The sequence below is a fragment of the Sorex araneus genome, chromosome X (assembly GCF_027595985.1).
Source record: "Sorex araneus isolate mSorAra2 chromosome X, mSorAra2.pri, whole genome shotgun sequence".
NCBI classification, from domain to species: domain Eukaryota; kingdom Metazoa; phylum Chordata; class Mammalia; order Eulipotyphla; family Soricidae; genus Sorex; species Sorex araneus.
This window is the reverse complement of record NC_073313.1, coordinates 212,392,677-212,417,895: the sequence shown is the minus strand read 5'-3', so window position 1 is coordinate 212,417,895 and position 25,219 is coordinate 212,392,677. Positions and strand designations below refer to the sequence as shown.

The following is a 25,219-nucleotide window of genomic DNA, read 5'->3' as shown; positions in this document are numbered from 1 at the left end:
AATATTATGAATGTTCATATGTTTGTTGGACAAGGAGAGGAGAAACACACCCATGGGATTCCGCTCTTGGGTGGGTCATCCTGCAGTATGAATATCTGCCCTGGAAGTAGCTTCCCCTGAGAGAAGGACCTTACATCGGCTGGTTGTATGATGATACCTATGTGTAATTGTTACCCCAACTCCTCATGAGGGGGATTTAACTAAGTGGGAAGGTGGGTAAGGGGGGATGAAGCAAGAGGAGACGGAAAAGTACATGGAGACGAGATTGGAATAAACTGCAATTGAGACCAGGCCATCTGGCCCTCATTCCTTCCTTCGCCTGGCCATCGCCATCAGCCTCCCCCGATTGGGGGAAGCGGCGTGAGACTACCGAACGCAGGCAGCGGAGAGAGAGAGAGCCGCTGCATGATTTTATTTTTATTTTATTTTTAGTAAATATACACCAGAGCACCACCACTAGGAGCAAGGCCTAAAGCCATCAGAAGACTCGTTAGCATTTACCACGTCATATCCATAAGGGAAATAAAAATCAGTGTTCCAACAAATGATGTACAAGGTCTATGAAATCTGGGTTGTTGAATTAAATAGAATAAAGCCCTGGAAATCATGGTCCCTACAGTCTAAATACTCTGATACTTTTTTAGAGCTTCTCTCTGAAGAGAAAAATTAAGCAATAGAAAAAAGGACCAAAATGTTCCTAAAGTACCCAATCAGAGTATAAGTAATAATAAGGATAAAAAGTTCTTAATAATAAAAAAGGAACAGAAATAAGCTGTACTATAATTCACCTTCACTGTCAAAAAATTTTTATTTTCCCTAGCCATTTTGAATCATTTAATACTATTTTTCTTTGAATTTAAAACTTACCTTTATTTACCCTAAAATTCTACCTATAATAAATGTTTTCACCTGATATGCGCTTAAAATGCAAGAGTAGGGGGAGTAACAGATTACTAAGGATTACTAAAATGTAGTATGCATACTATTATAGGAATCCAGAACATGATATTTGCAAAGAGGTACTCAGCATTTCTTAGGTGTCTGAAAAGAAGACATATGAGCTTCTGTTGAATTGTGTGCTCTTAGCCCAGCTCAAATTAAGTTAAAGAATCAATCTAAGCAGAAAACGCAGTCTCCAGTGTCATTATCCTTTATCCTAGCGATTACAGAGCCACACCACAATTTGGCTAAATAGCAGCCCTGCGCCATCCCCTCCCCAAAGAGACAGAAAGAAACACAGAGATGGAAACAGAGAATGCACCTAACTTACTCTCTGGATCTTCAAGAGGAATATCATTACAAGTGTCTGTATCTGAGTAGGTTCTGCGGCGACGCTGTGCAAGTCGATGAAGTGCAGACATTGGTTCTTTTGCAGAGTGACTAGTCCTGCAAATTAAATTAAAAGCTTTCCATTTATTTTCCTCAACAAATGACAGCACCCTCCACCTAATCGTGCTTCTCGGGGAGCTATTTGTTGTCTGATATCCTGCTTGAACAACATTCTATTCTTTCAGAGGTCAGGCTGCAACTCACATCCCTTCAGACTCTGCAGATAACCCTGAGATTATATTGCCTAAACAGGGCTAAATGCGAATTTATAGAGAAGGGTCCAGTAGCCAGTGGACACATCGGACGAATAACAAATGCTGGACAGCTAGCATTTCAAACCTGTGCCTGTATCTATCAGACTGGTGTCAATCCACATCCGCATCTATCAGAAGCAGCAGCGAAGAGGATGGGCAAGGCCCCTGGAGCGGATGTCAGCTCACTGACGGAACAAGAGCAGGTACACGTAGCAAAAAGGAAATTTCAAAAACTGTTCTTGTTGTTTCGGGATCACACCCAGCAGCGCTCAGGGCTTCCTCCTGGCTCTGTGCTCAGGGACCATTCCTGGCAGGTCAAAGGACTACTGGGGGTGCCGGGGATCCAACCCAGGTTGGGGCCTTGTAAGGCAAGCACCGTAACTACTATACTACTCTGCCCTGGTCCCTAGAAAAACTATTCTGAAAAATTAGTTTGGGGGCCGGGAGGAGTGTTCAAAGGCCTGAAGTACATGTCTTGTATACAAAAGAGCCCAGGTTTCACTTCAGCAAACCTAAACTTCCTGCACCCCCATCCCCCGGCCCCCACCAAGTACCACCACAACCCTGGCAGCAGTGATGGAGTATTCTGCCCACAAAGGTGGGCAAAGATCACCAGAAATAGCCCTAGGCCCCCAGAGCACTGCCTGGGAGCCCTCACCCCCCAAGTATCAGTGTCTGGGGTCTAGAGAACTAGTACAGTGGCAGGCCGCTTGACTTGCATGTGGCTGACCTGGGTTCAATCCCTGGCACTCACAGCTTCCCACACCCTGCCAGGAATAAGTCTCGAGCACCAGCTGGTGTGCCTCCCTCCAAATAAATAAAATATCAGTCTAGGGGCCCCGGGGTGTGACTCATGAAGTAGCCTGATTTAGTTCTCATGGGAGAACCCCCATTTATCTGCCCCAGTTGGTTTGTGAAAGTCCCCTTGGAAAGACACATCTGGAAATGTCTGTAATTTCTGCGGCCATCACTCCCCACCCGCAGTCACACTCCCTGCACACCCGTGGTGCTCTCCACACCACACCCCTCACCTGCATCACACACACCCCCCACCAAGGTTACCAGGCTGGAAAAACCACAGCCCAGCTTAACCTGAATTCCAAACCCAGACCACCAAAGGGTTCCCTGAGATTCACGGGGTACAGCCCTGGAAGCACCCCAGAAGCTCTGGAACCCATGCCAACACACCACAGGGATAGCATGGGGGTGTTAGGCTATCACAGAGCAGAACACAAGGCACAAGAGCCGAAGCAGAACCCTAGCACCATGCTCTTACCCTGAACCACTGGCCCACTGGCTGAGAATCACCAGGAAGAAGCCCTAAACACAGCCGGAGAGACCACAAATCCCCCCCAACCCCCCTAAAATGAGATCTTATTCGCCATCAGATGGTATAACTTCAAACATCTCGTGAAGGTGGGGCCATACCTCACTCAATGGGCTGGAGTGTTTAGGAGCTCAGGATCAACCCCCAGCACCACACGGTCCCCTGAGCACCACAGGAGGAGTCCCTGGGCACTATTAGGTGTGGTCCAAACGCAAAACTCCATCAATTTAAAAGGTAACTAGCAATGCGCTTGCCTTGCTGATTAGTTTGTTCGCTTTTTTCTTCACTAACTACTTACAAGGGCCAGACTCAGCACAAAGACAGAAGGCAGAGTCGATCAGAACTGACTCTGCAGCCCACATGCCACACTATATTAGAGGCTCACAGAACTTCCCAAAGTAGATAGAATTTTAAAGGAACTTGGACAAAAAAAAAAAAAAAAAAAAAGTTTTTTTACCTCTCGGAACTGCAAGAGCCAGGGTGGCTGACAGAACGCTTCATCTAGAAATTCAGAAAGAAAATAAGCATAACGTGTTATTTCAGGAAGAAAACTTGAGCTCGATTTATTATAATTAATCATATTTACTCAGAGGACCAAAAATTTTAGTTTTTTTTTTTTTCAGGTAGCATAAAGTAAAGCACTCTTCCTAATAACATCATAGTGTATCTCTCAACACATATTCAAATATGGTGGGGTTTTTTCTCAATACTAAAAAACTTTATGCATAAAAATATATAACATACAACTAGAGATATGTATACTGACAATATGTCAAAATGTGAAATAACATTTTTATAATGATAAAAAAAATCAGCCCTTAAAGGAATATTTTAGCACACCAGAAAAGAGTCTAACAAGTCTTCCCCCCTTTTCTTTTTTTTGCAGCACCAGAGCATGCAAAACCCAGACCTCATAAATGCAGGGCACAGGCCTTTGAGCCATATCTCCAGCCCTGTTTTTTTTAAAAAGTGCTTTTTAAAAAAGGCTTTTCTTTTCTTTTGTTTTTTTAAAGGAACAGTCTGTCAACAAACTTCTCTTGAGCATTCATTTCTCAGAGGCAGCTGTTGCACAAAGGTTCTAAAGTGAGGTTTACATGGAAGTCAGCATTGATTATTCCAGTCTTTAAAGTACTCAGAACTACCAGCCTCAAAAAAGTTCATAAAACATACTCTTAAAAATTTTAAAGATGACTAAGCAAAGCATGAAACTAAACATAATTTAAAAGATCCACCTATTGCATCAGAAAAATTGGAGGACTCCGGCGCCATGTAATCTCATCAATGGCCAAGGCCCAGAGACTATAAACTGAAACTCTCAGAGGAGAGCACTGCAGAATGTCCTGCCCCCACGCCAGGCTGTCTTCAATGGGCACCTCAGACAGGGGCGGTTTGAGTTTCCCTCCCTGCCCCAAGCCAAAAACCTCCAGAATCCAATTGCCGCCATATGCAAGGCCACTCTCCACACACTCCGACAGCCTCACCCACGACAAGATGAAGCTCACCAGAGAGCGGACTGGCAGGAAAACCCAGATATGCGGGAACCCATGACTGAGATCTCCAAGCCCCGCTTGGATTGGACTGGGCCTCCTCCGCCAGGTCCCCAGTTTTCCAGTAGCTTGGCTGTCACACCCACAAACTGCCCCCAGCGCCATGTAATCCTATCAATGGCCAAGACCCAGAGACTATAAACTAAAGCTCCAGGAAGAGAGCACCACAGAATGTCCTGGACATTATAGTTTATCCGTAATAAGCAATATGAAAGAAATGGTCTAGCATTGCCTTTTTGGCAGGTTTGAGTGGTGGTGGGACTGGTGTCAAAATATCAAATGTAACCAAGTAGAGAGAGAGTATAAGAGAAATTGTCTGCCACACAGGCAGGGGAAGGGTTGGAAGTGGGGCAGAGAACACAGAGGGTTTTGGTGGTGGATACTGGTGAAGGGATAGATGTTTGATGATTGTATGACTGAAGCTCAAACATGAAAGCTTTGTAACTGTATCTCACGGTGAATCAATAAAAAGGGGGGAAAATAATAATAAAATAATAAAATAAAAGTAACATTCTGAATTTTAAAAAAAGAAAAAAAGAAAAAGAAAATTGAAGGGCTCTGTTCCAAAACTGATTGTTTCAATGTTGAAAAAGGTAGCAAAATATAAAGTCTACACTAATCGCAGAGGGGAGTTACTTTTTTTCCCCTTGGTTTTGGGGTCACACCCTGAAGCACTTAAGGGGTACTCCCAGCTTGCTAGCAGCTCAGGGTACTATTTGTTACTGAACTGAACCCAGGCTTCCTGCACGCATGTCTGCCCACTTGAACTACCTCCCCGCTCCAAGCTGATTGCTTTCATCAGGAAACTCAAGAGGAACTCTTGACTCATAACAGGAACTCAAGACTCATAACAGAACATTATATTATCTTAATGCCTCCGATATTTATAAGTTTGTCCCAGCATCAGCTGCTCTGAGGAATACCAGTTGGAATGATAACAACCTATCTAATTTACAGTCACAAAGGTGAATAGGACTGCCACTGAAAGACAACTGGACAGGTACATCTCCCTTGAAAGAAACCACTAGAACAACTCTCCCAAGCACCTTCCCCACAACTACTATCATTCAGCCTGTCAAATCAAAACAGCAACTCCGAATTTCCCTGATGATGTGAAACAAAACTGAATTCAACTCCAAGGAGACCACGAGATTCAGTATGTAAAGTAGTAATTAAGCTTCGGGTAGTTTTGGAATTCACAAATCTTTGACCATTTTCATGTGCTCATGTTACTAAAGAACAACGAAAAAAATTTTTCTTGGTGCATGTGTTTGGCCAAGCAGCCTGCTCTGCAGGATTATGATGGAAAGCCTCGAAGGCAGTCACCAAAGGAACCTGAAGTCCTGCCGTCCCGCCTTCTGAAACGTGCCAGTCACAACGGGTGACCCAGTGTGGAGCCACTCTTCCCAGAAACGGGGCGAGGGAAGCTCACCGGTGGGGAACTTGGTGCTAAACTATTTGCTTCTGTGTCAGGGTTTTGCAGGCAGCCGAGCAGCTCCCTCACTGAGGAGCTACTAAAGGTCAGCACTGACATAAGGGTTTGTAAACAAGAACAAAAGTAAAAGCACTTCATTGCCATAGCCCGAATCTTTGCATTAGGTAGAAAGCAAAATGGCATAATGAGAAAAACAAAGTAGACTTTTCTAATATAGGTACCGATTATATGTCTTCTCGTAATGTTTCCGCCCGCAGATAGTACAGGAGGTAGAGTTTGCCCACCCCAGGTTCCATCCCTGGCACTAAAGCACTAAAGCTATTCCTAAGGATAGCCAGGAATGTCACAAAAACAAAACAAAGAAGAGCTACTGCAGTTTCGTTTATGTGAAATATAAACTATGACCTTCTGGACCACAGAGATTTCATAATAGAAGCCATTTTCCTCAGAAGTTCAATGCAAAAAAAAAAAAAAAAGAGGAAGCAGTTTGAGGTGCCTGGCCGTTGTTGATTTTGGGAAGGGGGGTTGGGAACACACCTGGCTGTGCTCTGGGCTCAGGAGATCACTGCTGGCGGGGTTTGAGGGACCTATGTACTGCCTGGGATCGAACTGTGAACTGTGGATCAGCTACACATGGGGTAAGTACCTCAATCTCTGTACTATCTCTCCAGTCTGCTTGGAGGTGTTTTAATTGTATCTGACTCTATAAAGGACACCTTTAAAAAATCAAATATGGGGGGTGGGGGGATGGAGTGATAGCCTTACACACAGCCACCCAGGTTTGATCCCCGGCATCCCATAAGGTTCCCCAAGCACCACTAGGAGTAATTCCTGAGTGCAGAGCCAGGAATAACCCCTGAGCAGTGTCAAAAAAATGGGGCTGAAAATACAAAAACCAAACAAAATAAGGTACACCCCTGGTGTACCAAGGGACATCCATTTTGTCATCATCCATGTTTGTTGTTCAACTGCTACTATGGTAGAATCATCAACATAGTTCTAAAAAGCAACACTGTCAGACTAAACACCAGAGCCTTCCGAAAAAAGTTATTCAATAACAGAGTTCAAACTGTCAGATTACTATCCAGAACACCGCACACTCCACTCCTTGTCAGACTCATACTATGCCTAGCATTAAAGAGGCTCCAGACAGTCTAGTGACCGAGAAAGTCTGTTTGTTCCATTTAACCTGGCAACTCCCATTTCATCTGAATGCAAATCTGTTGTTTTCATACTCTACTAACCCACCATACAGAAACACAAGGATCTAAAAAAAAAAAGTCAGTCCTGATCTTTATAAAATGTCATCTGAATATATTTTCCAAGGTAGCAAGAGAATGCGTTAAGTCCTATTTCTTCCAATAGTTTTGGATAACTGCTTAAAAAAAGCAGCCCTGTGACCTTCCTCTTTAAAAAACTTAAATGCAAAACAACAACAACAACAAAAAGAACCCAATGCTGTCTTATCAAATCCTACCTCACCCACAAGTTCCACTCAGCTCACTGGAGCGCATTTATTAGCTTGGAAAGGGCAACAAACTGGCCATCCCTAACCAAGACAGTACTTGATGTTCAGAGTAATCAGAAGGCAAGAACCCAGCACTGAGCAACTAACATCAAATAGGCCAGATCCTCTGTGGTGGTGCTGGAACAGAAGCAGCACTTCCAAGCCGAGGCTCAGAGAGATTGAGTTCAAATCCAAATACTGTCAAACACTGTTCACTGTAACACAGACATGTTGTTTTGATCCCTCTAATCCTAAAGATTTGCTTAATTGTACCCGACCGTGGATAAAATACTACCCCACTGCGAAGTGTTTATAACTTGAACAGGGCCGCCAGCCTTTTTCGTGCTACAGCATACACGGAGCATTATAAAATACCCCTGGCACTGGGGCGGGAGACAAAGATCAGCAGTAGGATATTCGCTTTGCATGTGTGAGTGCATGGTCTGATCCCAAGCACCGCCGCACATACATATTCATATTCTTTCTCTCTCTCTTTCCTTTCTCTCTCTCTTTCCTTTCTCTCTCTCTTTCCTTTCTCTCTCTCTTTCCTCTCTCTCTCTCTCTTCTCTCTCTCTCTCTCTGTTCACTCTCTCCCCCCACTCTCTCTCAGAACTCATGCATTGAGATTTTGGATAGAATCTGAATGCCAACACTGTTGACTATTTCTCTCACTGCTAATTTCCACCCTCGGGAATGAAAACAAATCCACAATCTCATGCAATATCCCTGGAGGAAAATCCAGAGGCTCCAACCATCTGAACAGGAGACGGTGACACAGGAGAGACTAAGGGATCCGGATGTGCAAGCTGGAACATCTCGGGGTTAAACTTGGCATTGGCAATCTTCACACACTCTTCCAGTGTTGTGATGAATGTGTTACACGTGGCACTAAGTAGAGAAGAGGCTTCGTTCATGCTCTGAAAAATCACAAACAAACAAAGAAACAGACTTGTGTACAGCTACTTGGAACCAGGCACCAGCTTATAATCAAATAAGGAAACATCTCCAACAGATGCCTTTACAGGACCATTTCCCAATTTCTTTAAAAGACACAACCTTGGAAAACTAAGGCAGTGTGTGAATAAGAAATAGCCATCGTGGGGCAAAGTACTTATGAGATTAGATTCCATGAAGATACGTTTTGCTGGTAAACAAAAATGACCTTACACACACCTGAATGTTCTAAGTCTCAGAACATCTGATGCAGCGGCAGTGGAAGACCTTAAGCATTGTTTAAGCTGTAACTACAATCCGCGTCTGTCCTAGATCCTACTCCCTCCCTAAGAGAATAAAGACCCCACCCCCACCCCCGACCCTGAACAACTTTTTTTTTTCTTTTTGGGTCACACCTGGCAATGCACAGGGGTTACTCCTGGCTTTGCACTCAGGAATTACTACTGGCGGTGCTTGGGGAACCTTATGGGATGCTGGGAATCGAACCCGAGTCGGCCCGCATGCAAGGCAAACGCCCTACCCACTGTGCTATCACTCCAGCCCCCTGAACAACTTTTTAAAGACAACAAAGTACCCTGACCCCAGGTGATGAATCCAGATTGGTCTAAGTCAGTCCTGGATGTTCATGACTCTCTGTCTATTACTCATTCTCCCTCTGGCCCCGGACAACAACCCCAAAAAAGATCATTAGACTTTCTGGGATTTTCTGTCCTGTGATCAAAGACAAGGACAACAAATTAAGAAAGACTCTTTCCCACTGGCTACCCCACTGCCTCCTGCCTCTGAGTCTTCTTGGAAACGGCCCTGAGAAAAGCTGTGGGTCTGCAGATTAAAACCCAACACGCCAAGTGTGGCAGAGTGGAAGCCTGGGCCCCGTCTGCATCTCTAGGACCATCACGGCGCTGCTAGAACATATCTGGGGGCATGGGGCGACACAGTGCTTGTAAGGAAGAGACCTAAGTACCCTTCGAGGAGAATGTATCTACAGCCATCTCAAACAATATTCCTCACCCAATAGGAGGCCTCGAGAGAGGAAAGATTTCTTATCCCATTTCTCCCAACTTAGGCAAAAGGGGGCTGGGAGCTAAGGTGGCTCTCAAGCCTAAGAGCAGTAAGAACCAATGGTTTGGTTTTCTTTTTCTTTTATCAGAATGAGTAAGCCTTTATCAGAATGGATTCCTGAGAATGCATGAATTCCACAGTCAGGTCATATAAATTCAAATTTTGATCCTTCCATCACTGTCCTGAGAAGGATCTTCGTTTTGAAGTCATTCATAAAGCCAGTTTATCAATTCTCACCAAATATAGAAGGACCCAAACTGTAGGAAAAAGTTGGTTTGTTCTTCCTACATTGCTGCAGGGAGCTTAGGTTTATTGGGTTACTCCCATCACAGTGCTCCCAATTCCTCTGTATTTATTTGTAACTTCTTTCTTGTGCTCTGTTAACCTGTAAATGTTATTTTTCTCTTCTCCTTAAGTCCTTTGCCTAGTTAATTCAGAGCAATGTCCTTTTGTATGGGCACAAGAAGACAATAAATGCTATGCTTTTGTAATGTAGGAGTTAATTGACTCTGAATGATATTTACCTCCTGGACATCTGTTCTCTCAACTTAAGCCTCAGCTGCCCTTACTTTCTAGCACCCCAAAAGCAGGGTCCCGACAAGGGACCGGATGGACCCAGGGCAAGCAGTGAGCTATTTGCTACCCTGGCATCGAAATGGGCCCAGCCAAAGTGCCATAATGCTTACTGTAAGTTTAAGAGCATGGTCATGGACAAATGCTGTCATGATCCAAAAAATAACTAGATTCGGTCCCTGCTAGGGCTAGGAAAGATTAAGCTGGCCTGAGCACTGTAGTCTGAGTCTGTGGCAAGATGTTCCCTGGAGAGCAGCCCTACAAGCCTCAGTGTGTCTCATACTGTGTCCATACAAAAATAACTAATATTAAGATGTCAATTAAGATGTTAATTATGTTATTGGACTGAGAAGGGGAATACCCCTAGGTGGTGTTTCTGCCCTTGAGCCTGATGGGCAGTCAGGAAGGGGGCTCTCTTATGCAAATTTTGCTACCTGACTGGGTGTTGCATCTGCCCAGAGTGCTGAGAGTTGGAGAGAGACGAGAGAGTTGAAGGGAGATGAGAGAGAGACCAGGGCAACAAGATGGGGTGCAGAGAGGCTAGCAAGAGGGACAGTGGGAGAAGAATGTAGAAGAATAAGGAGCAGCCACATGGAGAGAGAGAGCCCAGGCTACGAGATGGAGCTCGGAGAGATGAGCGCATGAGAGACAGGAGACGGAAAGGAGGGAATGAGGAGACAGAAATGAATGGAACTGGCATGTGGGGAGAATGGAATAAACGGCTTCTGATCAATCAACTGGCTTGGCCCTCACTTCCTCCTCCATTTGCCCCATGGTACGGGTCGCCCTGGCTTGGGGAGCAGCTGGAGACCCACTCAACCTGGGCGGCGAAGGGGAGAGCCATTGGGGCTTCCCCTGGCCGCCCCGGAGATTATACACCTAACTATCAAAAGGAAAAGAACAGCAGGAACCAGAATGATAGTACAGCAGGTCGCACATTTGGCTTGCATGCGTCTACCCAGGTTCAATCCCCAGTATCCCCTAGGGTCCCCTAACCACTGCCATGAGTAATTCCTCAGTGCAGAGCCAGGAGTAAACCCTGAGCATCATTGGGTGTGACTCAAAATGCCAAAAAGAAGAAAAAAAAAAGCAGTGGTCCAATTAATTCACAGGAGAACAGAACCTGAAAAGTTTCTTCTGCAACCTAACCTCCAAATGATCAGCTAGACTGCAAAGATTGTGAGCCTCTAGAATATGCTTTCTGCTTCACTCTGGCCACACAAATAAATTCTAAAATATCCTACAGAGTTCTAGATAGTGCTCAGTGGGGAGAAGGCAAAATAGCTGAAAATAACTCATTCTGAAAGTACTGCTCTATAGCCTTATACAAATACCTTCTCACCCACCCCCCACACATACACACATACACACTCACACCACACCATGCCCTGAAAAGCGTAACTCTGAGAGGGATCATTCTGTTCTACCTCTATGCTGGGAGAGGAATGAGTCTCGTCGTGGTGAACGAATTCTTGGATTGTGTGAACTTGCTGCATTAGGAGGTCACAGTAGAGGCGAAGTTCAGACATTTTGGTTTTCAGAGATTCGCTGGTTTCGCTGATTTCTAAAAGGAACATAAACATTTCATCAAACTGTGTTTATATGCTTTGAAAAATGAGTAAATTCTATCATTGTATAAGTAAAGCTATGACTTAAGAATGAGGCCTTGTAAACAGGAGAGAAAGAAACTACCTCTTTTTAGATAATTAGGGAAAGACAGTCATAGGTTGTTAAATTTAGGTAGATTGGGCACAACTATTCAGGAGTTGCTGGCATCCTACCCCAGGTAAATAATTTCTTCTCCTTTTATTTCTACTGGAATAAAAGTAGATGTCCATGTTCTTCTTTAGGGTATGAAATTTCCACCAATGCCCTGGTGTTGACTACCCTACGTTGTCAAGGTTGAGTAATAATCTATGGTATGCAAACACTGCATTTTGCTTACCAATTCATCTGTCTAAGCAAATTTGGGTTAGCAATAATCGTTTGGTAACTGTGAATAGTTATTCCTTCTCTTTCTTTAAATAGATTTTACGAAGGGAACAATGAACTTAAAACAATATAAGTTTTAAGTGAACAGCTCTGGAATTCAATTCCTGGATGCCCATACTATGATCTTCACCAAAAGTCACATTTCTTTTCTCCACACGTGTGAGCCCTTTACCAGTTTCACTCAACCACTTCTCTTCCCATCCAATCCGTCTCCTCCCTGCACCGAGCTCTGCCTATGAAACTATTATAAATTTAATCCTCACTCTTTGCCTTTTAATACCTGCAATTTAGCCGATTTCACAAATTTTAAAAAATGTCCACTTTTCCTAATTATGAAAGTAATGCATACTCAATGAAAGATTTGGGAAAGTCATAAAACACAGAGAAAAACAATCATAATTGCAAACTACTAAAATATAAATGTAACTACTTTCATATTATAGCTGCATATAATTTCATCCCAAATGATTTGTTCTGCTTTTCATCTTTATTTTTTTGAATTGGAACTCAGAAGATACCAAATGGCACACAATAACAAAAAAGGAGTAACTTTCCAACAAATTCCCTTTCCAAAGGCAATAGCCTTACCAATTCTTTCCTATCTTTCCTACCACGAAGCCAGATCCACTGCACTCTGATGATTTCTTTAGGTCATGAAATGGTAAGGACAATTTATACTTAGGTTTAAGAAAATTATTATCATCACAAAAGGAAAATTTCTACTTACCTTTTTCCTTTTTTGTCCGAGTATCAGTCAAACAGGCTTTGGAGCTTCCCAGAGCAACCAGCCACCTTTGTCTTTCGGCTGCATTCACTGCTTTCATGTAGAAATGTTGCTCTCCTGGAATGATTAGTTCCATTCTTGTGTTGTCTGCTGAGTGAACTGTGATAATAAACACAGAAGAACCTCAGTAACTTGGGAGAATTAAATCATCACTCTTAGAGATTTGTAGATGTTTCAGACGCTAAAACAACAAACTACGATGCAAGGTAGTAAGTAGGCAGTGCCTCTCCCTGGAAGACCATGTAGTGACACCTGCAAAAGCCACTGTCCTCACACACACTCACATTAGCAGTGGTGCCAGAATGGTGGTGGCAACTGAAAGGGAAAACAGCCATGAACTCAGTGTGGGGGCAGAACTCCCTCCCTTGGGACCACCTTTACCATCTAAAATTCACACACATTGTCACTTTTAGCACATTTTTTACTGATTTTTTTCAAAACCAGAACCCATTTCTTGGTATTCTACAAATTTGGGATCATGCTTTACTGCAAACAATTGTGAAGAATGATTTTTTTCTACTAAAGTTGAATTGTGATATTAAAGCCTCAGCAATTTCATTCCTAGAAACATACTAAAAAATAAAGAATATATATATATTTCAAAAAAGCACCTTTACATAATATAGTTCCAAATGAAAAAAATGGAAATCCAATACTAGACTGGAGAACCCAACTGTTGCATATTCACACAATGGAAATAACTAAACATCAGAATGACTGAAAAACTATCTTTAGACAGAAAAACATGGATGAGTTTCACAAACAGAATGAGTGAAAGAAGCCAGAAGCCAATATTGAATTCTTCCATCTATAAAATGTTCAAAATCAAGCAGGAAAGAGAATAAAAGAGCTAAGGCACTTCCCTTGCATGAGGTTTGATTCTGGTGTCACACATGGTCTTCAAGGCCCCCCAGGAGTGATCTCTGAGAACAGAGTAAGGAGTAAGGCCTTAGACCTCTACATGTGGCCCAAAAGACCTCCCCTCCAAAAAAAAACCCCACTTCAGGCCCATGCATGTGGTTCCATGCTAGAGCACATGCCTTGTGACATGAGGCTGAAAGTTTGATCCCTGGCACCACCACTCATGATATGAATGTGTATGACATTTTTTGAGGAAATGGGGTGAGGGGATGGGTGGGGAGGATGTAATTCTACACTCAGAGGTAATCGGGGACCATTCTTGGCTCAGTGTTCAGGAGTAACCCCTGGTGATGCTCAGGAGACCATACGTATTGCCAGGGATTCAAACCAGGATCAGTGGAAGGCAAGGCAAGAGCCTTAATCCCTTTGTAATCTCTCTGGCCCTGAAAGTGCTTTTCTCACGTAACTTATAAACTGGTTCATAGTGTAACCCCAAGAGTTCTGAAACAGAATTGGTAATTATAGTGTAGTTGAACATAAATAGAGACTATAGAAATGAATATCTGGAATGTTACAAAGTCAACATATACACGTCAATATATCAAAAAAATAAATAAACAACAAAGACAAGGGCTTTGTTCAGAGTGGGTCAGAGTGGTAGGCGCTGAATGTCCCATCAAGCAATTTAGTTCAAGTTCAAGCCCTGTTTTATCCCCAACACTGCAAGGCTGAATAGCACAAGGAATGGCCACTAGACACTGCCAGTACTGCCAAGTGTGATCCCAATTAAGACAAATACATAGGGTAGAGAAATGGCTCAAAGGGACTGGAGCACATGCTTTTGGCACACCTAGGTATGACTCCAAAATAAAAGAACTGATGAATTAAAAAACAGAGCAATATCCCACATATTTGAGGAAACATGTAAGTAACGATGCATCAGGCCGAGGTGTTCTGTAAGATACAGTGCCATGACTTCCATCCACTAGCACAGCAGTAATTCTCAAGTAAAGGGAGCATTCTATTGTTGAAAAACATTGGGTTGTCCTTGCTCTTCCCACAGGGAGTTTAAGTTTATTAATTACTCCCACAACAGTGCCCCTGAGGCACACCCAATTCCATCAGGCACTAATAATCCTATATTGCTCTTCTCTCTCCTTTATGTCAGTTGTATGGTTTATTCAGCAAGGTTCTTTTTGAATAGACACAGGAAGACAGTTGATACTATGCTTTTGTAACATGGGAGTTAACTGACTCCAAATTAATATTTACTCCTGGGCATCCATCATATTTACCTGACTTAAGCCTCAGTTGCCCTTACTTCCTATCATCCCCAAAAGGAAGGTCCCGATGAAGGGACTGGATGGACCCAGAGCAAGAGGTAAGCTACCCTGGCATTGAAAGGGGACAAGCTAAGCAACATAAGTACAGTAAGTTAAGAGTATGGTCATGGAATGAACTCTGTCATGACCCAGAAAGAAGTAACTGAATAAGGACCCTGCTGGGGTTAGGAAAGACTAACCTGGCCTGAACACACAGCGAGATGTCTCCAGCAAGAGCCGACCTTTAAGCTTAATATATCTCTTACTGTGTTCATACAAAATGACTAGAAATATTGTAAGAAGTAAATTTATTATGGTTGTTTTAACGGATTACTAGCTGAGGAAAGGAGAAAGCAATACACCCTAGATGGAATCCCACTCTTGACCGGATCTCCTCGTAATCTGGAACGCCGAACCCTCGGATGAGATTTTTATCCTTGAGTTAATCTCCTAGAACTTTCCCTGAAGGAGTGACTTTACCTCTTTTTGCTGTTATGACAATGTTCAATCCCACCTATGTGTACCCCACCCTTCATGATTTCCATAAAACTATGCTGTAAGGGAGAAGAGGGGACTATGAGACTACGATGAGAAGAGGAAGGAGATAACTAAAGAAAACTTTGAGGTCTACGAGGAGACTCAGATGATGGAACTATGATGACTGGGACTACGACCAAAACTACGACTGTGCTGTAGGAGAGAGATGGGTCTACACTGGGGAGGAGAGAGAAATAAACTAACTACCAACAAGCCTGGGGACCTGTTTCTCCATTCCCTGGTCCTCCGTCCATCTCTCACCCTAGTCTGGCCTGGGGAGGTGGCTCTTGGCCACTGAACGCTCATGTCCCGCATGCCACCACCCCTTTCTATTGAAACTCACATGTTATGATCACCTGTCTTTGACAAAATCTCCCGGATGAACCCTAAATTGAGGATCTCCTCTACAGGGAGTCTGGGATGGGAACGCGACCAGTAGTAGAGCACTTGCCTTATGTGTTAGAGGCCCTGGGTTTGATCCTTAGCACTATAGAAATTTTTTTTTAATTTTTTTATTACAGAATCACTGTGATACACAGTTACAAACTTATTAACTTTTGTGTTTGCATTTCACTCATACAGTGATCGTTTACCCATCCCTCCACCAGTGCCCATTCACCTCCACCAAGATCCCAGTATCCCTCTCACCACCCCCACCTCACCCCCCACCACCCCACTCTGCCTCTGTGGCAGGGCATTCCCTTTTGTTCTCTCTCCTTTTGGGTGTTGCAGTTTGCAATAGAGGTATTGAGTGGCCTTCATGTTCGGTCTATAGTCTACTTTTAGTTCGCATCTTCCAACCCGAATGGGTCCACCCAACATCCTCTACTTGGTGTTCCCTTCTCTATCTGAGCTGCCTTTTCTCCCAGAATGCAGCACTATAAAAATTTTTTGAAAGAGACCTATAGGACACAAAAGTGGGGGGAGAGGGGAGTGGAAAAGAACCAGAAGTGCAGTAAGCAGAAATCCTCATATCCATGTCCAATCTTAATAAGAACTACCAAAAAAGCACACAATCACATTGTAAATCCAACCTGAAAAGCTCAACTTAATACATTTGGTTTAATCTAATTAAGAAAGCATGCTGAACCTTAAGATGAGTCTGGAATATTTGGTTGCTATGATCAAGAGTTTACCATATGGCAAAAACTACCTACCCTTTCTGAAGGACAGGATTCAAGCTCCAGAGAAGAAATGAGAAAGACATATAGGGGATTAATGTTTGTCCCTTGGTGTTTTAATTTTCCTTTAACTCTCTTTGGAGAATTCAATACTTTCATTATCATTCTATCTGATCTCTTCTATCTCCTTCCAACCCAAGCACCTCAACCACCCATGTGAATGAATCAATGGTCCATGAAACCTTCCTTCATGCAAATTACACAATGAGCAATAGATTTATTTCTCCCAGTTTAGAAGCAAAGGGAACCACCTCTTACCACCAAAAAAGTGTACCTTTGATTCAGCAAATTATTACTGACTTCAGACTATCAGAATCATACAAGAATGCTCTTGTTATATTCAGAGCTCAATTTTTACAACACTTTACTATAACAAGAATGTAAGAACAATTGTAGACTCAATATAAGCAAAAAAAATTGTTTTTCAAGTCCAAACTGGAAGACAAGTACTATTATTTTTGAATTTTAATTTAAAATGGGAGAACTAGCAAAAACTGTGCTTGACTCTGGATTGCTAAGGATATGAACAACATTAAAGATTACCACTTGGTTAGAATAATTTCAGTCTTCTTTTTTGAAGTATGCTGAAAAAGCTTTTGCTCACCTAAAACTCTAATTTCATGTATTCACTTACCTTTAATTTCACAAACTGCCATTTTAATACTTCCTTTGCTCCCTTTGCAAACATCATCTTGTGAATCATAATAGGACAGAATTCCATTATCTAAAACAAACCAACGAGGCTGCCAACCTACAAAGATCATAAATAACAAAAGATTAATAAGGAAATTACTTTGCCCACTTAGAAAACTATGATTTCAGTGCTCGCCATCTATTGTTCCTTGGCTCAAAAACAAGTCTGTAATGTTTAACAGCTAATCACTGGCCAAAGTGTTCTCTTTGATCATAAATAACATCAACCTCCACTTTTTTGGGAGAGATTTCTAGAGCAATCTCTAGACCAGCATAAATATAGGGAACAATTACTTTATTCAGGCTCCAATCTTCTGGGTAAGAACCCCTAAGACCCACCCTCCATAGTCATATGCAGGATACAACATAATTGTGTCCTTTTCCTTTTTTTTACTGAATCACCATGAGATACAGTTACAAAGCTTTCATGATTGAATTTCAGTCATAATACGACTGAACACCCATCCTTCTGATTGTCAAGATTAATTTAAAATAGTATTTACTGGGGCCAGAGAGAGTAATAAATATTCCTTTTATTATATGCTATTATAATTATACCTATTTTATAATATTTACTTATTTTGAGAGTCTCTTTTCCTGAGTCTGGCTGTCTTCCACAGGGCCCCTTGGAGCGGGTGGGCTTCAGTTTCCCTCCCCGCCCCAAGCAGAGCTCCCATGGTCGAAGACCTAGCCACAGCCATGCTCATGACCCCTCTCCACACATTCGGACAAGCCTCACGCATGAAGGAACCGGCAGAGAAACCCAGGTGTGTGGGACCTGGGGCTAAGATCTCCAAGCCTGCTCAGATTGGGACTGGGCCCCTTCTACCCAGATTCCCCATTTTCCATTAGCTAGGCAGTCACACCCAGGGGCTGCCCCTGGCGCCATGTAATCCCACCAACGGCCAACATCCAAAGACTATAAAACAAAGCTCTTGGAAGCATCTTATAGCCTAGTTCTCCCCCTGGGAGAACCTGGCAAGCTATAGAGAGTTTCCTGCCAACATGGGAGAGCCTCGCAAACTCCCCATGGCGTATTCATATGTCAAAACCAGTAACAATGATAGGTTTCATTCCCCTGATCCTGAAAAAGTCCCCAATGCAGCACCATTGGAAAGGACGAGTAAAGAGAGGCTTCTAAAATCTCAGGGCTAGGACGAATGGAGACGTTACTGAGACTGCTCAAGATATTCGATGATCAACGGGATGATGATGGTGATGTTGATGATGATGATGACTTATTTTGATAGTTTTCAGTTTTGTCAAGATTTAAATATTTAAAATATTAGTGATGCTTCGACACATGTTATTAATTGATATAATTATTTCCTAATGTAAATGTTTAAAGATATATGACAAGAACGAAAGCACAGCGGGTAGGGCATTTGCTTTGCATGCGGCCGACCGGGTTCAATTCCTTCATTCCTCTCAGAGAGCCTGGAAAACTACCAAGAGTATCCCGCCCACATGGCAGAGCCTGGCAAGCTACCCGTGGTGTATTCATATGCCAAAAACAATAACAACAAGTCTCACAGTGGAGACATTACTGGTGTCCACTCAAGCAAATCAATGAGCAAGGGGATGACAGCGATGATTTTTCAATTTGTTTTCAATATGATTGCTTTCATTTTTTTTTTAATGAATCAGCGTGAGATAGTTACAGACTTAACAAACTTTCATGATTACATCTCAGTCATACAATAATCAAATACCCATCCCTCTAACAGTGACCATTCTCCACCACCAATGTTTCCAGTATCCCCCCACCCCACCTGCACCCTTTCCCACCCCTCTGTCTCTGTGGCAGGCACATTCCCTCTTGTTCTCTCTCCCTTTGGATGTTATGGTTTGCAATACAGGTACTAAGCTGCCATCATGTTTGGTCCATAGTCTACTTCAGCATGCATCTCCCATCCTGACCAAGCCCTCCAACCATGATTTACTTAGTGGTTCCTCCCCTCTATCCCAGCTGCATTTTTTCCCAGCACAGGAGACCAGCTTACAAGTTGTAGATCTTGCTTTCATTTATATGATTCAAACTTTCAGGTAAAATCCTTTGAAACGTTCAGACTTTTCACCTACATTTAAAACTTTTTTTTTTTATTGAATCACCATGAGCTACACTTACAAAACTTTCATGTTTGAGTTTCAGTCCTACAATGATCAAACACCCATCCCTCCACCGGTGTACATTTTCCACCACCAACGTCCCCAGTATCCCTTTTGCCCCTCAAGCCCCCATCCCCTGCCTCTATATATGTTCAAAGTAAAGGACCAGACATGACGGCCTCTCACTATCTGTATTGCAAACGATAGTACCCGAAGTACAGAGAATAAGGGGGTAACTGTGTCCTTTTTCTAAAAGGGGCAAGAGTAAGGCTGTAGTGGAATCAGAGATACCTACACTATCCTTAATGTTCTAGCCTTGGCTCTAGAATCATCCTTCAGCTGAATAACCAGGAACAAGGCTTCATATGTCAGCAAATATCAAAAGATCTTAGTCTCCAAAGAGACTGTGTGGCACAAGACGCCGAATCTCAGATGCCACCCAGTACCTTCATTCTAAAAGGCGGCCTCCCCTCCCTTCTGAAATGCAGCTCCCTGCACACGGTGAGGAAGTACTCAAGGTGTTCAGGGCCTCAGCCAAGAGCTGCAGGCCTGGTGGGGAGCTCAGAGATTCCCTGCTCCCCTGCCCTGCACCCAACCTCCTTAAGATTTATTCAGTGATTGAAGGGTACAACTATCAAGGACAGTTCCAAGGCACATCAGAGGGTGAAGAGCAGAGTGGCCCTGCTGGCAAGTTCCTGAAATCTTTGCTGCTGACATGCATGTGACTGCCTTGTTCTTCCTGTGAACATGAAATCACAATTCAGCCTGCTCACTTGATTTGTATTCTTTAGTGTTAACATGTTTTTTTTTTTCCTTTTAAAGCAACCTGGTCCCGGTTTTATTTACTTATGTGTTGTTCTTGATACTGTGACAGGCAGTGTTGAGATAACTGGGGAACCCAGAACTTCATACACACCAAGCTTATGTCCTACCACGTAAGCCACACACCTAGCCTCAGACTGGTCACATCAAATTTCTCATATCTATAAGATTAATTCTTTCTTTCAGGGCCAAATAGTACTAAGACAGCCGCAGACAGACAAAATAGTCTTACACCCTAACACTGGCCCAAGAGGTACTTTCCCCAAAGAGCTTTACCGTTAACACTTTTGAAATGAGAGTGCTGAGTCATTTAAAAAAAAAAAAAAAGGTTAAATGTCACAACAGGGAATGTCATAATACAAGGCAGAAAGTCCAAAATAATTGAAACAAGGGCCAAAGGTTTGCGAAAAGCTTTACATGGAATATTATTTCCAAAGAGGCCTCTTCACAAATCAGAAGGCAAGTTCTCCTGATACATCAACTTTATTTCATTCATCATGATATTCCCAGCACCCAGACTGGTACCTGGCATAAAACAGGTACACAAAAACATAGTATCAAAAAAAGAGTGAATGAATGAATGATTGAACACCAGAACAATGTGAGGGCAAGTTAGCCATGATCACATAGCAATAGTTCATAAGAGTATATTTAAGTATGCACAGAAATTACAAAAACATTATCTTTCCAAATACTAATTTACATTTAGCAAACAAATTTAAGCAGGGCGTGTTACAATATATTTATCCGCCCTAAATCCTATATGCCTATAGAAAATAATTATGATTTTATAAGCCTGTATTACTGAGATTCAATTTTTCTTCCAAATAAATCCTATATTTAGGGCCAGAGAGATAGCTCAAGATACAGGCACTTTTCTTACAAGTCACATTCCTTGTTCAATTCCCCCACCCCCACCCCCAAGTATGGCCCCCAAAGCCCTGAATATTTGCCAAAGTGATTCATTTAGCACTTGTAGCAACTTGAAAGATGATTATATCTACACACCACTTGAAAAAAAATACTTAATCTCCAACTGATTCACACATTTACAGGCGAGTTATATCTGTGAAAAAGACTGACAACTATGTATTTTTGATAGTCTTTTAAAAATGCTCTTTCATCTCAAACACTTAAACATTATGCATATCTGTATTCTCCAACAAAGGAAACTTTGAAAACAGTCATCAAACCAGGTTTCTTAATATAAACTGCTCAGCCTACTGACCTAGGATGTACTGCTCTCAGCAAGGCATTCAGTTGATTTTAAATCAAAAAAACCAATCTTTCTAACAAAAGATGCAAGCCTCCTGCACACTGCATGCTAGCAGTTAACCAAAACGCTCGGCCAAAACAAAAACCTTAAGCATCCACTTGTGGTTCAAAGCTCAACTAGCTAGGTCTGTGACACAGGATCGGACAAAGACCATAAGACCACACTGCACTCCAGGAATAAATCACGACTCATTTCAATCACGCCCATTGCTCTGGGCTATGCACGTGTCCCTTTAAATAGTCTCCTAGACCCTAAATTGATCAATGTTTGCAGTGAGGTGATCCCTTGCATTACAACAATGAGAAACGTCTGCCTGAGCTCAACTGGTCTCACTATAGCCTAAATGAAAATGCCAGAGCCCGAGAGGGAGCACAAAGTGCTAGAGAGCAAGGCCAGTGTGTGGAGGCCCAGAGTTCAATCCCAACCACTATGCCCTGAGCACCAAGCACCGTAAGGGGGTGACCTACCTTCACCCCCATACTACCAGGGATGGTCCAAACACCAAAACCCCAAAACACCAGTTGCTCCATTCTTTCAGTGCCTCCTGCTGTTTTTAATCACTGTTTCACTGTTTCACTGTCATCCTGTTGTTCATTGATTTACAGGAGCAGGCACCAGTAATGTCTCTATTTCTCCCAGCCCTGAGATTTTAGCAGCCTCTCCTTACTCATCTTTCCCAAAGATTGGAGGCTCTTCCAGGGTCAGGAGAATGAGACGTATTGTTACTGTTTTTGGCATATCAAATACACCACGGGTAGCTTGCCAGGCTCTGCCCATGCAGTTTGTTTTTAATATATATCATTTAGGGCCTGGAGATAGCTCCGTGGAAAAAGCACCTGCCTTGAAAACATCTATCACTGTATCACTGTCATACCGTTGTTCATCAATTTGCTCGAGCAGGCGCCAGTAACATCTCCATTCGTCCCAGCCCTGAGATCTTAGCAGCTTCTCCTTACTCATCCCTTCTAAAGAGTACCATACTAGAGGCTCTTTCAGGGTCCGGGGAATGAGACCCGTTACTGTTACTGTATTTGGCATATGGAATACGCCACAGAGAGCTTGCCTGGCTCTGCCGTGTGGACGGGATACTCTCAGTAGCTTTCCGGGCTGTCCAAGAGGGACGGAGAATGTATGTAAGAGAATACAAGCAAGTATGTTAAAACCAAACACATGTGTGCTGCTTTAGGTATATCAGTGGGCTAATATACCTGAAAACATACATTAGTGGGCTAATATACTTGAAAACATGAGGCCTCAAAATTCCCTATGCACCCACATGTACTGATTTGGGACCCTCAGCATTACTGCCACAAAACAGGAAATACCAGAGCACTGCCACCAGGGCTGTGCAAGCAGCACCAACAAGTGTATGACCTCATGTGTGAACCACAACCAAAGACCAAATGTGTGCATGTCTTAGAACAAATAATTTAATCGAGGGGCCAGCAAGACATTATGTGAGCAAGGCACTTTCTTGCCTTCCATGCAGCCAACTTGCATGCAGCTTGATCTCCAGCACACATATGGTCCCAAAGCAGTGCCAAGAGTGACCCCTTGCACTCTACTGGGTGTGGCCCTAAAACAAAACAACAGCAAAAACACTTTACAGCAACTGTTGCTATAACTTTGGCTCCGTGATTCCAAATAATGGGATAAAAGAGGTGGCTGTGGCTCCAGTGCTTATAAAATGTTTACATACAAATTTTGATAAAGATGGTAGACACAGGTGATATGGACATTAAGTGGAGAATATCATATACTTACTAAGGGTTTGGATACTTTTAGCACCAAAAATAAATGAACCACAAGTGAAGATTTGCTCTGTGTGTGTGTGTGTGTGTGTGAGAGAGAGAGAAATAGATCAGAAAATACTGCTATTTAATCTTATTTTATTCTGTTGGGGTTTTTGGGGGAGGGTTGTTTTTTCGTTTGTTTTTGGACCACACCCAGTAATGTCCAGGGGTTACTCCTGGCAGTGCTGAGGACCATATGGGATGCAGGGGATCGAACCCAGGCCAACTGCATACAAGGCAAGTGCCCCATGCACTGTACTGCTCTGGCCCAAACTTTATATACTTAAAAAAAAAAATGGTTAAAAAATATTCTTTCATGAAATTCATGAATATTCATGGAAATTCACAGAAACTCTGATTGACCAAAAGCATCTTAAGTATATAAAGCATCTTAAATATATAATCCAATTGTTTATTGGTCAAAAGTATCCTTCACATTCCCAGCATGATAGGGACAGGAACAGGCCCCAAAAGGTTATCTACTTCATATGACATGTTATTTTTGTTCTATTTCATCTTGTTTTAAATCCATTCCCCTTCCTCTAATTTGGTGAAATGATAAAATACTGGCAGCTGGAAGGACACCTTCCAGACAAAATAGTTCACCATCCTGGTCTTATCAAACTGAGGTCTTGAGAGAATAAAAGGCCAGTCGTTAGTCCTGATTGTGAGTTAGTAGAGAGAATATTACAAATCTGTCTCTTTGAATACACCAAGGTTGCAGACATTCTGAAGAGGGTCCTCACTGCTCATCTCTCATTTCCCTCCCTCTCTTCTTTCCTTCCCTGAATATACTGAGACTGCCTACCTTCCCTCTCTCCCTCCTCCCACCCTTCCTCCCTTCATTCTTTCCTTCCTCCTTCCTTCCCTTCTTCATTTCCATGGTCCTTTCCTTCTTTCCTTCTATGGCTGGCACTACTTTCTTCCAGTCCTTCCACTCCCCCTTACACACTTCTGAAGGCCAAAGCATAAGACGACCTTACTGACTACAAATACCTAGGAGAGAATTATTTTGGGAGACCTTACAAAAAGCATGCTACCTCAACCTGGAAGACTCTGAAAATAAATCATGTGGCTAGGGAAATTTTTAAAAAAGAAATCCTGAAGAAGCGTTCTGCAAATTCAGTCTTGCAAATAAAGGTGGCATTCCACTCCTCACTCCCCTAAAACTCAAGTTGTGGAACAAAAGACAATTAAGTGTGAATCACGGAGGATTTACTGCAACATCTCATCGAGGGACGAGGGGCTGTTTCCGAAAACGACAGGAGGAAACCCAAGTATTCCTGCGCGTGCAAAGAAGCGGATCAGGTGCACTTTCCAGCCTCGGTTAGGTGCGCAGCTGACCATCCCCTGCAGAGGCCAGATGGGTTCCAAGGCGAACAGAGAGAAGGATTAGCCCGAGAGCCAGAGCCGGGTCGCGTGAGGGTGGCCGCGGGCTGGGCAGCATCGGGCACCCCCCCAACCCCCGGCCCCCAGCCCGCCGCCTCTCCCCGAACACCCGGGGGGGCCCGCTTACCTGTGAGATAGTTGGTCCACTTGTACAGAACCCCCTCCATGCTTCAGAGCCCGGCGCCGCACATCCTCCTGGCCGGGCGCGGACCGCGGTGATGGGGTGGGCGCGCGGCCTGAGCGGCCCCTCCCCGGGCAGCCCCCCGCCCGCACCCCGCCCCGAGCCGCTCTCCGCCCGCTCGCGCGCGCGCCCCCAGGACCGCGCTGCCCTTTAGAGGCCGGGACGGCGGCCGGCGCGTGCAGCTCGCGGGCCGCCGGGCGCGGGCTCGGGCATCCCCGGGCGGGCGGGCCTGGGCGGCGGCCGGATCGCAAGCGCAACCGGGCCCCCCGCGCGCGCTCCCACGGCCCGGCG

At 43.5% G+C, this 25,219-nt stretch overlaps 1 protein-coding gene across 2 annotated transcripts in view; it reads right to left on the bottom strand.

Moving 5' to 3' along the window:
• The window catches only part of PLEKHA3 (pleckstrin homology domain containing A3), a 35,215-nt gene that overhangs the window by 9,599 nt on the left and 397 nt on the right, over positions 1 to 25,219 (bottom strand). Inside the window, exons 1-7 of one of the 2 annotated variants that reach the window (XM_004601196.2) lie at positions 24,875 to 25,038; positions 17,300 to 17,416; positions 12,708 to 12,863; positions 11,416 to 11,552; positions 8,152 to 8,316; positions 3,368 to 3,411; positions 1,271 to 1,386 (exon numbers count right to left, since the gene is read on the bottom strand). In XM_004601196.2, coding sequence (XP_004601253.1) covers positions 1,271 to 1,386; positions 3,368 to 3,411; positions 8,152 to 8,316; positions 11,416 to 11,552; positions 12,708 to 12,863; positions 17,300 to 17,416; positions 24,875 to 24,914 — 775 coding nt within the window. In that variant the 5' untranslated portion in view covers positions 24,915 to 25,038. Of the gene's footprint in view, positions 1 to 1,270; positions 1,387 to 3,367; positions 3,412 to 8,151; positions 8,317 to 11,415; positions 11,553 to 12,707; positions 12,864 to 17,299; positions 17,417 to 24,874; positions 25,039 to 25,219 lie in introns of those variants that run through there. The other variant, XM_055121017.1, reaches the window with a different exon arrangement.